Source organism: Orycteropus afer, unplaced genomic scaffold (assembly GCF_000298275.1).
Source record: "Orycteropus afer afer isolate SDZICR_OR568_19922 unplaced genomic scaffold, OryAfe1.0 scaffold00120, whole genome shotgun sequence".
NCBI lineage: Eukaryota > Metazoa > Chordata > Mammalia > Tubulidentata > Orycteropodidae > Orycteropus > Orycteropus afer.
The window spans coordinates 3,988,667-4,004,374 of NW_006921707.1; the positions used below are offsets into that span (position 1 = coordinate 3,988,667).

The 15,708-nt window shown below is 42.3% G+C and overlaps 1 protein-coding gene across 1 annotated transcript in view; it reads right to left on the reverse strand.

Moving 5' to 3' along the window:
- Positions 1–15,370, reverse strand: part of FREM3 (FRAS1 related extracellular matrix 3) — a 177,428-nt gene extending 162,058 nt beyond the window's left edge. Inside the window, 2 exon segments of the mRNA XM_007944119.1 lie at positions 7,905–7,994; positions 10,168–15,370. Coding sequence (XP_007942310.1) covers positions 7,905–7,994; positions 10,168–15,370 — 5,293 coding nt within the window.
- Positions 15,371–15,708: the final 338 nt, after the last annotated feature.

Consider the following 15,708-nt stretch of genomic DNA (forward strand, 5'->3'; position numbering starts at 1 on the left):
CTTTTCAGATTGAATTTGCCGGCTTCAATACATTTGTGAGCCATTTATCTAAGATAAATCTCTCTCTCTCTCTCTCTCTCTCTCTCTCTCTCTCTTTCTCTCTCTATAAATATATATATATATATACTTTGCTGGTTTTTGTGTTTCTCTAGAGAACCCCATCCAACACAATGTGGCATCAAGATCAGAGGAAAACACATTAACAACCTGCGATATGCAGATGACACAACCTTGCTTGCTGAAAGTGAAGATAACTTGAAGCATTTACTGATGAAGATCAAAGACTATAATTGTCAGTATGGATTACACCTCATCATAAAGAAAACAAAAATCCCCACAACTGTACCAGTAAGCAACATCATGATAAATGAAGAAAAGATAGACGTTATTATCAAAGATTTCATTTTACTAGGATCCATAATCAACTTCCAAGGAGTCAAGAAATCAGATGTAAGAATGAACAAATATCTTCTGGAGAAAGTGCAGCTGGAATGCTCCTTGGAAGAGAGAATGGCCGGACTTCATCTCACCTACTTTGGTCATGTTGTCAGAAGGGACCATTCTTTGGAGAAAGATATTGTGCTTGGTAAAGTTGAGGGTCAATGAAAAAGTGGAAGACTCTCAACATGATGGATTGACAGAGTGTCTGCAATGATAAGTTCAAGCACTGCAAGGGTTGTGAGGATGAACCAGGACCAGGCACTATTCCCTTTTGTTGTACATAGGGTTGCTATGAGTTGGAATCGACTCAATGACACCTAACAACAACAACAATTTGTGGCAAATATCCTTGGGTGGCACAAATGATTTTATTATTAGTTGCTGACCTAAAGGTACTAACCTACCTGGAAGCTCCATGGAAGAAAGGCTTAATGATCTACTTCCATAAAGATTACAGTCAAGAAAACATTATGGAGTGCAGTTCTACTCTATAATACATGAGGTTACCTTGGGTCAGAATCACCTAGACTATAATTTGTAATTTGTAGCAAAATTGTCCTACAGTTTTTCTTTACCCTTACCAAACACGATGCCCTTTTCCAGGGACTAGTTCCTCCTGATAAGGAGCTCTGGTGATGTAGTGGATAAGGGACTTGATTGCTAATTGGGAGGTCAGCAGTTCAAACCCAACAGCTGCTCCTTGGAAGGAAGACTGGGTGGTCTACTTCCATGAAGATTTGCAGCCTCAGAAACCCATTGGGAGTTGCTATGAGTTGGAAATGACTTGATGGCAGTGAGTTTGGTTTTTTTGGCTTTGAGTTCCTCCTGATAACATGTCCAAAGTATGTGAGATGAAGTCTCGTCATCCTCACTTCTAAGTAACATGCTGGCTGTACTTCCAAGACAGATTTGTCTCTTCATCTGGTAGTCCATGGTATATTTGATATTTTCTACCCATACCATACTTCAAAGGCATCAATTCTTCTTCAGTCTTCCTTATTCATTGTCTTTATTCAGTCATTCCTTATTCATATATATATATATATAATTAAAAAAAAAAAAAAAAAAACACCCAACTCACTGCCATTGAGTCAATTCAACTCATAGAGACCCCTCCTTGGGTTTCTGAGGCAGTATCTCTACGGAAGTAGATTGCCCAATCTTCCTTCTGAAGACTGGCTGGTGGGTTTGAATCACCAGCCTTCTGTTTAGCAGTCAAAATGCATTAGGCACTATGCCACCAGAGCTCCAGATATGCCAAATTTAATACAAACTTAGGCGTATAAGAAGGGAGAGTCTAATGAATTGACATATGCTTAATTGGCAGAATTCAGAGATTTAGAAATCTAAAATATATTCACAATTTTCCTGATAGCTTTTAGGATACCCTTGAACATAATGAAATTTACCATCAATGTTAAAAGTAGACCAAATAAGGCTACACTGAAATAGCCTTAGTTTGGATCACTCAAAACTACAGAAATTGATGGAATACAAATCAGGCACATTGTCAAAAATTTTCATTTAAATTGCCAGTTATGTACATGAGTATAGTTATGTTCATAGCTATGTGAGAGAAAAGAAGCAAATAAAACTCATATTTATTGGAAAATTGCTATATGTTAGGCATCATATTATGTTTTTGATATATGTTGCTTCCTTTAAGTACAGCACAGAAATAAGAAAAAGACACAATTTACATAGAAAACAAGATATGGATAGTGTGCGTTGTGCACAGCTCAGTATGTAGCTTCAAAGAATGGAAAAGTGAATTTAAGTTACTTCATTTCCTTTTACTCACTTAGTAGACTCCTAGTAAATAAAAAATCAATTTAAAAGTGAAAAAGAGGGAGAAACCAAGGGTTCCCAGTAATACCTGAGTGAAATATTTTGCTAATAATAATTTAAAAGTTGTTCCTGTATTAACAAATGATCTAATTAACGCTTTAGAAGAATTTATTATTAAACTTCCTTTTAATCAGAAAAAAATACAAAATTTCATATTCCAGCTTATTATTCTAATGGTAATTTAGTAAATATTTACTATAACATTTATTAAATGTTTACTATATACCAAGTACTCTTCTAAATGCTATTGTGTGTTAATTCCTTCAACTCTGTGGCAGGCAGAATTAGAACCCTCCAAAGATGTGCCAAGGACTTTGTGTTGTTGTTATGTGTCGTCGAGTCGGACCCACAGCGACCCCTCCTTGGGTTTCCGAGGCGGTATCACTACGGAAGTAGATTGCCCCATCTTCCTTTCTGAGGAATGGCTGGTGGGTTTACATATATTATTTTACCTGTTCCTCTTAGCAACACTTTGAGATAGGTATAAATGCCAGCATTTTATAGATTAGGAAACTGAATCACAGAGTAGACAAGTAACTTGCTCCAGATCACACTAGGGCAAGTTGGGATTCAAACCTAGTATACCATATGGTTTATACATAGGACTGCTTTCCAGTAAATACAGTCTATGACTGATTACACACAATTTAGGCAGCAAGTGTAAAATACTGACTGGAAATGAGTAGTGATTTTTATTGAAAGATATTATCAAGTGGCAAGAAGCCCACAGACATAATTCCTGCTATTATTCTGTCATACTGAAAGAAATGATTTTGCTTTTGCTCATATAAATAGCATATCCCTTTCTTCCCTGCAAAGAAAGTAACTTTCATTAACTGCTTGCTGCCCATTATGATGTGAAAGCTGGACAATGAATAAGGAAGACCTAAGAAGAACTGATGTCTTTGAATTGTAGTGTTGGTGAAGAATACTGAAAATATCATGGACTGCCCAAACAAACAAATCTGTCCTGGAAGAAGTGCAGCCAGAATGCCCTTGGAAGTGAGAATGGTCACAGACTTCATCTACCCTACTTTGGTCATGTGGTCAGAAGGGACAGTTCCTGGAGAAACATATCATTCTTGGTAAAGTGAATGGTTAGCGAAAAAGAGGAAGACCTTCAATAAGATGGATTAACACAGTGGCTGCAGTGATGGGTTCAGGTATAGCAAGGATTGTGAGGATGGTGCAGGACCAGGCAGTGGTTTATTCTGTTGTACATAGGCTTGCTATGAGTCGGAGTTGACTTGATAGCACCTAACAACAACAAACATGCTACTTTAAAGACATAATAGACAGACATGAGTGCAACATAAAAAGGCAGTTTTTTGGGGGTAAGTTTTTTTTCCTCTATGCCAGTCAGTATATTATTAATTCTACCCAAGAAGACTCCAATTCTAAGATCAAGAAGCTCCTAGGATTGTATTCAGGAGGTGAAAAGCCTACTAACAAAATCTAAAGGTAGATTTTCTGATTTTTTTGAGAATGCTAGAAACCACCAGCTAGAATGTCAGAACCTCCTGAAGAGAAGATTCCCTTGCCTGTAGCATGTCACATCTAATCCAGGTTGGGTAAAATATTCAGGTCTCATTACTGAAATCCTGTTGCATTATGTCCTGGTTATACAGTGCTGCTATAACAGAAATGCCACAGATGAATGGCTTGAACAAACAGAAATTTATTTCCTCACAGTTTAGGAAGCTATATATCTGAATTCAGGGTGCCAGTTCTAAAGAAATGTTTTCTCTTTCTGTCAGTTCTAGAGGAAGATGCTTGTCTCTTGAGCTTCTGCTCCTGGGTAATATTCATGTGGCTAGGCATCTCTCTCCTCCTTGCTCCTCCCCGCCTCTGCCCTGACTCTTTTCACTTGTTTAATCTCTTCCATATCTCAAAAAAGATTGATTAAAAATGCACCTTACGCTAACCCTGCCTCATTAATATAACAAAGACAACCCATTTCAAGTATGTTTATAACCACAGGCATAGAGATTAGGAGTTACAACACAAATTTTTGAGGGACACAGTTCAATTCACAACTTTCCACCATTTGGCCCCTCAAAAGTTATGTCCTTATTACATTTACCCCATCACTTAATCCCCAAAGTCTTAACTCCAAGTCCAAAATCTCATCTTCTGAATCATCCAAATGAAATATGGATGAGTATTTGGACCTGTTTTATCCTGGGGTAAATTTTTATTCATCTGTGAATGTGAAATCTGGACTACAAAGTATCTATTCCCAAAGTACAATTGTGGAACAGGCACAAGACAGACATTTCCATTACAAATGGGAGAAATTTGAGGGAAAGAAGGGATAATAGTCAAGAAGCAAATCCAAAACCCAGCAAACTATTTACATTAGCTCTCAAGTCTTGAAAATAATCCTCTGTTCTCTGAGGTCATCTGGGCAATGTCTGGATGCTGGCCATACCTTCTGGATTCTGAGTGGAGGTCCCTTAGCCCTGGGCTTCAGTTCTCCTTCCAGACCCTCTGGGATAGCAACTCAGCTCCCTCTGCTTAAGGTTGCTCTATTCTCCTAGTCCATCTGAGTGGTAAATCCACCCCCTCAGCCCCAGCAAGCCCTGTTATTCTGTCTCTTGGGCATGGTAGACCTACCGCTGCAGTTTTGGGCAGCTCCACCCACACTGGCACATCTTGACCACAGCCCCAAACTCCAGAAATGAATTGGAAAAGAGCCAACTCTTTGAAATCTAGGATGCAGTAACCCCACACTTGGAGATCCAGGAAACCATGGATCCACTCTTTGAAACCAAGAAAGCTCTGATTCCCATGCTCCTTCCAACAGTTCTGCTGAACAACGAGCTTGTCTAGGGATGGTCCTTTTCTTTTCTTGGAAGACAACAGATGTAGTTCCTTTGGCCTATTTTCTGCCTGTAGAGTTCCAAGAAACAGACAGTATTCTTTCTTTTCATACTTCCTCTGTCATCTTCAGTCTAAGTTGATGGATTTTTTTGCTGTGGTAGCTGGTTAGATCCATCACTGACAAGATTAATCTCTTTAACAAAAGATTTTGTAGCCATATCCTTGGTATTCTGGAGCTTATTGTTGTCCTGGAAGAAGTGCAGCCAGAATGCTCATTGGAAGCGAAGATGGCCAGACTTTGTCTCACCTACCTTGGTCAGTTGTAAGAAGGGGCCATTCCTTGGAGAAGGATATCATGTTCGGTGAAGTGGAGGGTCAATGAAAAAGGAGAAGGCCCTCAACAAGATGGATTGACACAGTGGTTGCAGTGATGGGATCAGGTACAGTAGGGATTGTGGGGCTGGCACTGGACCAGGCAGTGTTTTGTTCTGTTTTACATAGGGTCACTATGAGTTGAAGATGACTCAATGGCACATAACAATAACAACAACAACAGCATCCTTGGTAAATATTTTATAACACATGTCCTTAGCTTATGTAACAGAATCTTCCAAATCTTTAAGTTTTGTTTTCATTTTGCACAGTTCATTTTTAAACCTATCTCTTTCATTTCACATTTTACAATAAGCAGAAGAGAGAAACCACATAGCCCCTTGAAGATCTTGTTTAGAAATCTCATCAGCCAGATATTCAAGTTCATCACTTACAGGTTCTACCTTCCACCAAAAATTTGAACACCTTTCAGACAAGTTCTTTGCTACTGCATATAAAGAATTGTCCTACCTCAATTGTCCAATTATATGTTCATCATTTTCTTTTAAATCCTTACCAGAAGCACATTTAACATCCACATTTTTAGCAAAATTCTGTTTCTGGCACCATATGTATTCTCTAAGATGACAGCAACTTTCTCTATAACTTTCTTCACTTCCTTCTGAGCCCTCACCAGAATTTGCTTTAACATCCATAATTCCAACAACAGTCTCATCAAGGCAATCTAGGCTTTTACTACTGTTTTGTTAGGTGTCTTCAAGTTGGTTCTGACTCATAGCAACAGAACAAAACACTGCCTGCTCCTGTGCCATCCTCACAATAGTTGTTATATTTGAGCTTATTGTTGCAGGAATGGTGTCAATCTATCTCATTGAGGGTCTTCCTCTTTTTTGCTGACCCTCTACTTTATCAAGCATTATATCCTACAGGGATTAGTCCCCCCTTGATAACATGTCAACATAACTGGTCCCTTTTGATAACATAATAAGATGAAATCTTGCCATCTTCCCTTCTAAAGGTCATTCTGGCTGTATTTTTTCCAAGATAGATGTGTTCATTCATTTGGCAGCCCATGATATATTCAATATTCTCTGATAACAATGTAATTCAAAGACATCAATTCATCTTCAGACTTCCTTATTCATTGTCCAGGTTTTACTATGAGGTATATCAAAACTCTTCCAGCTCTACTCATTATCCCATTCCAAAACTTCCACATTTTAGGTATCTGTTAGAACAATACTCCTCTCCTGGTACAAAATTCTGTCTTGGTTATTGTTATGGTTTTCCAATTTGGCTCCAACAGAAAATACCACAAGTGGATGGCTTTAACAAAAAGGAATTTATTCTCTTACAGCTAGGAGGCTAGAAGTCCAAGTTCAAAGTGCTAGCTCTAGGGGCTGGGTCAAAGCCCCTCGACCTTGGGCCTCAGCTCTGCCTCTTGCTCCTGGCCCACTGAAACTGGAGGCTTCTCTTAACTTAGTTGCTGGCTACTAAGGCTGACAACCCAAGGTCAACAAGTAAAATGGCACAGTCCCCAAATTATCAAGCAACATGGCTGGCCACTAGTTCAACTCCAGAAACAGTCTCAAGATTGGCAGATGACATGGCAGGTCACTGAGATAAAGATATGGCCAAATGCAGGATCCAGATGTGCCACAAAGCTAGAGACATTTCTCAAAACTTCCTCTTATATACTGGAAGCAGATCGCACTCCAAAGGCAGCTATTCAGCTGCTTACAGTAGATTCTACCATGGAATCGATTACCAGGCTCATCATGAGGAATAACTACACCCAGCTGCCCAGCCCTTAAAACCAAGCTGGCATAAAACCTTAACTACGACAGTTATCTTGTGCTGCTATAAAAGATATACCATAAATGGGTGACTTTAACAAACAGAATTTATTTTCTCACAGTTTAGGAGGCTAGAAGTCTGAATTCAGGGTGCTGGCTCCAGGGGAAAGTGTTCTCTTTGTTGGCTCCAGAGGAAGGTCTTTGTCTTTTTTGAGCTTCTGCTCCTGGGTGGTTTTTATAAGGCTTGGCATCTCTCTTCCTCCATCTCTACTCTTCTTACTTGCTTAATCTCTTTTATGTCTCAAAAGAGATCGATTCAAGATGTACCCTACTCTAATCCTGCCTCATTAATATAACAAAGACAACCCATTCCCGAATGAGATTATAACCACAGACATAGAGGTTAAGATTTACAACACATATTTTGGGAGACAATTCAATCTATAACACTTTCCCTTCCTAAAAGGTAATTGTCAAGAATCATTTGCCATAGGCCCATGAATTTAAAGAAAGAATTCATTTATCAGTAATTTATGACATTAAATTATTGTACACTTCTGACATTACCAATTGTGATTACTGTAAAAAGTTTAATTTTTCTTTAAGTTTCATACTGATTTTAACTAACCAAGAGTCCTGTATTAAGGTTCAATAATGACTTACCATTGTCTTCAATAGAGAAGTAGAAGATGTCTTTTGTTGCATTGCTGCCCTCTTTCAAGACATAGAAGATCCTCATCTCATCAATATCAGCTAAAAATGAGCATCACACCAAATCATAGTAACAAAATAGAAAATAAATATGTTAAGAACTTCAGTCTTTTAATAGGACATGGAATAGCTACAAAGAATAAAATTTAAAACCATGACTAACTGAACATGGGAGCTCTGGTGGCATAGTGCCTAAAGCATTTGACTGCTAACCAGAAGGCTGGAGGTTCAAACCCACCAGCCACTCCTTGGAAGGAAGATTGGGAAATCTACTTCCATAGAGATATTGCCTAGGAAACCCAAGCAAGGGTTGCTATGAGTCAAATTGACTTGATGGCAGTGTATTTGGTTTTTGGTAACTGAACATGATTCTAACTTTTTCTTAAGGTAAAATGGCAAAAATAGAAATTCAATTTAAAAATAAACTACAGTTCTACTGTGTGTATGATCCCTGGAATGATGTCCCACCAAGGAGAACATTCTAGTTATACATGACTTACAGCATTCAGGCATTCTATGGAGAACTAGGTCTATCTAGTTTCAATTCTTTTGCACAAGTATAGAGCTTAGAGTATGGTAAGTACTCAACTATCTGTTGAATTGAATTGAAATAAGAACAACTGCTGTCTTTTGAGAGAAAAGAAGACAAAGTTGTGATTTTTCTATTGCCTATTCTCTTGAATTTTTAAGAATTTGTAAGTCAAGTCTATAATTCTGTTTTTATGTTAAATACTAGTATTTTAAGGACAAATGATTTTGGGGTATTTATTTATGCAAACTGGTGGCACAGTGGTTACAATACTCAACTTCTTTAACCTTCAGATGAAAGGTTGGTGGTTTAAACCCACCAGCCACTCCATGGGAGAAAGATGTGGCAGTCTGCTTCTATAAGGATTTACAACATTGGAAACAGTGTAGGGCATTCTATTCTGTCATATAGGGTCGCTATGAGTAGGAATAGACTTGACAGCAGTGGGTTTACTGCATTACCTGAATGTATAAGAAAATTCCTATTAAACTACATATGATTTCATTTGCTTTAGGAACAAAAATTTTTGCTTGAACAATGTCAAAACCCACTGCCATTGAGTTCATTCTGACTCCTAGTGACCCTCATTGGGTTTCCAAGGAGGTAAATCTTTACAGAAGTAGATTGCCTGGTCTTCCTTCCCTGGAGTGGCTGGGGTGTTTGAACAGCCAGTCTTCTGGTTAGCAGTCAAATGCCTTAGGCACTGAGCCACCAGAGTGGCTTCCTTAACAATGTAGGGCTTCTGAGAATGTAACCAAATTATTTAAAAAATCTCCTTCATAAGATCACTTTAAGCTTACATCTAGATATGGTTGTTAGGTGCCATTGAGTCATCTCTGACTCATAGCGACCTCAGGTACAGCAGAATGAAACACTACCCGGTCCTGTGCCAGCCCCACGATCTTTCCTGTACCCAAGCCCATCATTGCAGCCACTGTGTCAATCCATCTTGTTGAGGGCCTTCCCCTCATCCAGGTATAAATGTATCATATACTGGAAACTCTACATCCCTTCACATCTCATCTATGAAGCTACATAAAGAAGTTGGAAGGTAATCTAAAGGGCAACCAGAGGACAAATATCTGTGTCATATCATCTGGGAAATCAGAGGGACCTTTTCCTTAATCTCTTGTTCACCATTAATAGCAACATCAGCTATAAAGAAAGTGGTCTTTAAAATATTTTCTCTACACATTCATGCAGTTATATCTATGCTTTTTTTTAATAAATGCAGAAATTACATTTGCATATTATAATACAAATGAGCATAGTATAATAATTTATTTCCAAAATCGAGGTACAAAATAGCTTTAAAAAATCCAGCTTTCCTAATAAACTATGATTCCCAGATATGCCATTCTTTACTTAAATTTAAAATATAATACTAACAAAACATAACCTTATTTTATAATGCTTCAGAAGCAGAATCTGCCCATGTTTTGTAATGTTAAGGGGTAGCTACAATCTTATTAAATACCTATGGGTTCTTGTTAAGAGGTCATTCTGCTGAAATAGCTAAACAAAAGCACTTGTTGCCTTTTTCAGTGTCAGAAATAATTTTACACTCTGTGGTATGTCATTAGAACCTGAATCTTTCTTCACATTGTCTCAGGTCAGGACAATTTTACATAAAGAACTAATGCACTGAAAGAGAGGGGCAGTACTCCAGGGAGAATGACTACTAACCTTGTGTAAACACTTGCGTGCTCTCATTTCCAAGGCTGGTGTTAACAATGTACCCATGCTTTGGTCCTCTGGTCACTTTGTACTTCAGGAGCCTATGGGGACTGTCCTGATACTTTGCTTTCAGAGACTTGCTGGTAATCAGGAAGCCCATGTGTCCAGCATGAAGTTTCTTCAAAGATAGAGCCCCACTGTTAATGACAATTTTGGGGAGCTTATTGTCTAGGGAGCTTATCTGGATCTTCATTATCTGAGGTTTGTGTGTCTCCAAGGCAGTGTCTGGAAAAATGTAAAAATCAGTGTGATTGCCATCTGTCACAGTCAATGACAAACTATCTTCATTGGTTTCACTGCCATCATGCCAGTAGCTGATCAGGTTCTCATTCAACTCCCATTTGGTGAAGGTGGAGACAGGATGGCTGCCATTATACAAAATTCTACCATGGGTGGGGACCTGGGTGATGGTAAAGAGAAGACGATCATCTGGGGTATCTTTGTCCTCAGCTGTCAACTCAAAAGGAGTGATCAGTTTCTTATCCCCTTTCTGTGCTACTAGTTTGTGGATAGTTAAGATAGGTTTCTTATTATCCACATCCATGATGAAGATCCTGAAGGCTCTATGCACAGTGTTGTGTCCATTAGTCACTTGAAATTCAAAGCTGTCCATCTTTATTTCATCATTTGAAGTGTGAACATAGAATATTTTGTTGCTAGCCAATTGAGGGTGAGTGAAAAAGGTAATGGGTTCCCTTGGATAGTCAGAACTTTCCAAGTGGCCCTGGTTAGGAGCCTGTGTGATGCTAAAGTGGAGCTGTTCATCAGGGATGTTGATGTCACCAGTGCTTAGAAGATGTGTGGTGAGGGTCACTCTGCCACCTTCCTTCAATGGAACCCCTTTGGTCACCACCTCAGGGAAGGTCCCATCTAAGTTGACAATTTTGATATAGAAGTAGCAGTCTGTCAAAAAGTTAACCCCATCAGTCACATCAAACTTGATAAGGTCTTGAACCCCTTCTTGGCCTGTGTGGGTGTAACATATGAGGCCTTGATCAATCTCTTCTTGGGTAAAGTTCATTCCCAGAGTGAAACTGTTCCTTGTTTCTCTTCCTGGTTTTCCCAGTTGCTGTAGAAACCCATGTTGAGGCACAGAATGAAGGACAAAACTGAGGCTTTTATCATCTGAGTCAAGGTCAGTGGCCCTGAGGACTTCATTTGTGATGACCTCAGTATGTCCAGCCTCTACTTCCAGCCCATTATTGATGGTTAGTTGAGGAGTTTCATCATTCACCAGAATCACCGTGATAGGTACCTTCCTGTGGGTGGTGTGCTTGCCATCACTCAGCCAGACTTCAAAACTGTCCTCTGTGGTCTCTGAGTCATCATGTTCATACACGATGGTGGATGCCTCCTGAATCTCCTGTAAGGTGAAGCTGTGGATTGGCTGGCTGCCTGTGGCCAGCTGCTGTATGATTCGTCCATGTCGAGGGAAGGCTGTGAGTTGAAAGTGAAGCTTATTTGGTGGCAGGTCAGCATCTACTCCATTGAGTAGTGGGGTGTCTATTACTAAGCTCATCCCCTCTAATACCACAAATTCATGAGTGAAAATTTCAGGCTGTTCATCATTGCTGGGTAAGATTATTATAGGGAAGAAGACATTGGGGGAGAAGTTTACACCATCAGAGCAATAGAAGGTGAATTGATCTTCTTGTGGTTCTGTCCCCTTGTGGATACTCTGTACATAATTGATATGCCTCAGTTGGACATCTCTGATGTAGAAAGCACTGATAGGGCTACCTGTCCCTGATTCATCTGAGCCAGCAGATGGTGCAGTATTTTCCAGGTAGCCAGAGGCTGGCTGACCAGTCATTATGCATAAGATTTTATCTTGGGGAGAGTCCACATCTTCAATACTGAGATGTTGCAAGGTCAAAGGACTCTTCCCACCTTCATAGACAATGTAGGACTCTCCTACCAAGATCTTTGGGGACACATTGTCCACAGGCAGCACAGTCACTTGCACCTGCACCCTCTTCTCAATGCTATTCCCCAACACCCATTGATAAAAATTCTTGCAGTAACAGAAGCTGAAGTTATCATATTGCTTCTGGTAACCAATTTCACCTCCAGTGTGGAGATATGCTACTGCTCCACTGATAAGGTCCTCTTGAGTGAATCGTTCTGTGGGCAAATCATTCACCAGAATGATGCCCAATTTGGGGCTGTCCTCTACAGTAAAAGTCAGCACTGAGTCACTTGTGTTCTTTTTGTCATGGATGATGTTCATTGTGAGCTCAGTGGCTCTGTTCTCTAGTACATCTATGGAGACATCCAATAATGAACTACCTGTTTCAGAGATCCTAGAACTCTTATCTGCAGTAGAATGTACAAAAATCTGGACAACAATGGGTACATGATGTACTCTGCCATTTACCTCCAGCTGGAAGGTGTCACTGGCAGTCTGGTCTTTGCCGTGCTTGTAAGAGATACTTCCATTAATAATATCAGCTTGTATAAAAGAGTCTCCTGGAACCATAGGCTTTTTCAAGTACTTCAATTTCCCATGTTGGGGACCCAAGATTAACATGAAGATGATCTGGTCAGCATCTGTGTCAGAGTCTGTAACATCCAGCACATTACTGCTGAGAATAAAGCTGCCTCTCTCCAAGACAGTAAAGCCTCTGTTAATGACTTGTGGAGGCTGGTTATTCAAAGGGTGAAGGAATAATGTGAATGTACCTAGTACACTATTGCCTGCAGCATCTTCCACCTGGTAGGTGAATTGCACTACCCGGAGTGTAATACCCAGCTTTGTCTGGGGAGGCTGGTAGGCAATTTTCCGGTGATTTACCTGAGCCTGGGTAAAGTGCATGACGGGTGTGTCTGGTGCATCAGTGAGCACAATTTCTCCAACTGGGACTTGGTAGTTGTCATCTGTGTCAGTTGGAGGTGTCAGTAGAGTGTACTGTAGGTTCTGGTCATCTGAGTCTTTGTCAATGTATCACAGGAATTTCTTCTGGAAGTGAGTGAGTTTGTATTCTTGCACATCCATTTTTAGAGTAGTTCCAGGATATAGCTCTGGCCTCAGTAGATCCACTGGCTGAACGTTGATAATGAAGAAGTGCTGGATAGATAGATTGGGTGGGTCATGGTCATCCTGTACATGAAAAGTGAGGTGGGCCATTATAGATTGAGGGATGTGGGGTCCAAGATGTCGGTAGAGGAGTCTTCCTTCTGTTATATCTCGCTGTAGCCACTCGCTCACCACCTTCTCATAAACTCCTTTCTTTTCTACATAATGCCATTCTTCCTCTACAGGAGGCAGAGGTGGTTCAACCTGTCACAGCAGCATCTCCCCCAGGTGCTGGCCTGAGTGAGAAGAACCAGGAGCCTGATCCCAACCTTTTCTTCCTTCTTCAACTTCCAGAGACTGATTGTCCAGCACAAAGCGGATAGTGGAGTCCTCAGAGTCAACATCTGTAGCACACAAGACAAAGGGGGAGATCTGTACCACCTGTCCTTCAGTTATTGAGAGTCCCATGTTGGCAATGACTACTGGTGATTCATCATCAACAGGTACAATGGTGAGGTGGAAGAGGAATTCCACCTGGTGGTACCCATCCTCCATCCGGAAGATGATGTTATCACTGTGGGTGTCACTGCCATCGTGCAAGTATGCCACTCGCCCTTCTTCCAGATCCACTGGTGTGAAATGCTTGCAACCAGCAGGTGACCCAAGTACCACCAACTGCCCATTTCTCAAGCCCCTGACTGCAGCCACTTTCACCTCTTCCAGATTATCTTTATCACTTATTTTCAGACTGTGAGAGCTGGCCAGGGGCCTTGACTGGCCTTCAAAAAGCAGTAGTCCCTTGTTATAAGTAGCCACTGGGGCCAGGATGTTCATAGGCTTCACTATTACCACAAAGGCAAAGGGGTCTGAGGTGGCTCCATCTTCATCCATCACCTCCAGCTTCAGCTGGATGAGAAACTCCTCATCCAAATTCTTTGTAGGAGGCTGATAGGCAATTTTCAGCTCCCGCAGCTCTCTCTGGGTGAAGGAGAAGACTGGAAGGCCTAGGGGATCATCGGTGCTGATGAGGTACCCCTGATAAGCCAGGTACTCTGGAGAGACTGTGGAGGCATTGAGAATGTTGAAAACCAGGTCATCAGGGTCTGACTCAGTGTCCTCAGCAGCCAGAGCATCAGGCATCAGGGCTGTTAGCATGTACTGATCAACCTCCATCATCATCATGACCAAGAAGCTGGGTCTGGGGGCCGTGTTCTTGACTCCCTCTCGGATTATCACCAGCAGCTGGAAGTACTCACGGGCCAGCACCTCTACTAACCCAGTGCTTCGGTCCTCTGGTGCTAGCAGCTCTGCCATCATAGGCACATAGTCCCGATTGGGTGAGGGTATGGTGGCCATGTGCTGGTAACGCACTCCAGCCCTGAAGAAAGTCTCACAGTCTATACCTCTGCCCCGGGGGAGAAGGGTCCCTCCAGCTTCCACCAAGCGCCCATACTTGGGCAGTGGGCTGACCTCTGGTGGAAGGGGGGTAAGCCGACACCTGGGGGCGGCTGTGGCTCCAGACTCCAGGGAGGTGAAGTCTAGTACATCCCTGTCAATGGCATGACTCCAGCCCAGCAGCTTCTCCACCTCCAAAGGCCTGTTGCGTGTCACCAGCTTCAGCTGGGAGAAGACAACGTCTACCTCCAGCGAGAAGGGCAGCACTAGCGAGTAAGTCAAGGCGTCGTAGCGCAGCTGCAGCGGCACTCGGGCGCGTTCGGGTCTGCGGGCGCCAAAGTGAGTGTACTGGATCTGATGCGGCCCGAAGGCGCAGGGAAAGCGGCGCGGGGAGAGGGCTCCCTGTTGCAGCGGCGGGGCGTCCAGCACCGTCACTTCGCACTGGTCCCCAGGCTGCACTCGAATCTCCAGGTCCCGGAGCGGGTCGAGCCAGAGCGAACGCCCCACCGGCACCCGGAGCCCAGGGTTGGAGATCAGGACGCCGGAACCGTCTGGGATGCTGTTGCCAAGTGCGTCTCTGTGGCCAGGCAGGTAAAGCGCCGGGTGAAGTTCGGTTCCGTGCGAAGGTACCTCACCCTGCAGCGCAGGGCAGTTCAGGAGCAGGCAGGCGAGAGTCGCGACAATCTGCCGGTGCATCCCCGTGGGTGGCTGAGAAGCCTCAGCGTTGGCCAGGGATGACATCCTGGAGCTGGGATGCTGGAGCCTGCCCTACTCAGAAGGTGGCTCCCTCAGCTGCAGGTGCAAGAGGCTGTATATACAGTGGCTGCTCTTCAGTCGGAGCCGAGTAGCAAATCCAGCAAGAGCAAGTGGCTGCGCTTCAGCGGCAGCAGGTAAAAGCCAAGAGGGGGAAAGGGAGAGGAAGGGGGTCTGCCTACCTCCTACCCGCCCCTGTCTGGCTTGTCTCCGCTGCTGGAGCCGGGGGCGGTACAGTTACACGCCACTACCCAGAGACCTAGTTCTCCCCTCAGCTCCTCTGTGCCTTTGCCCTAGCTACCTTAAATACCCTTGCGCGCTGGGGT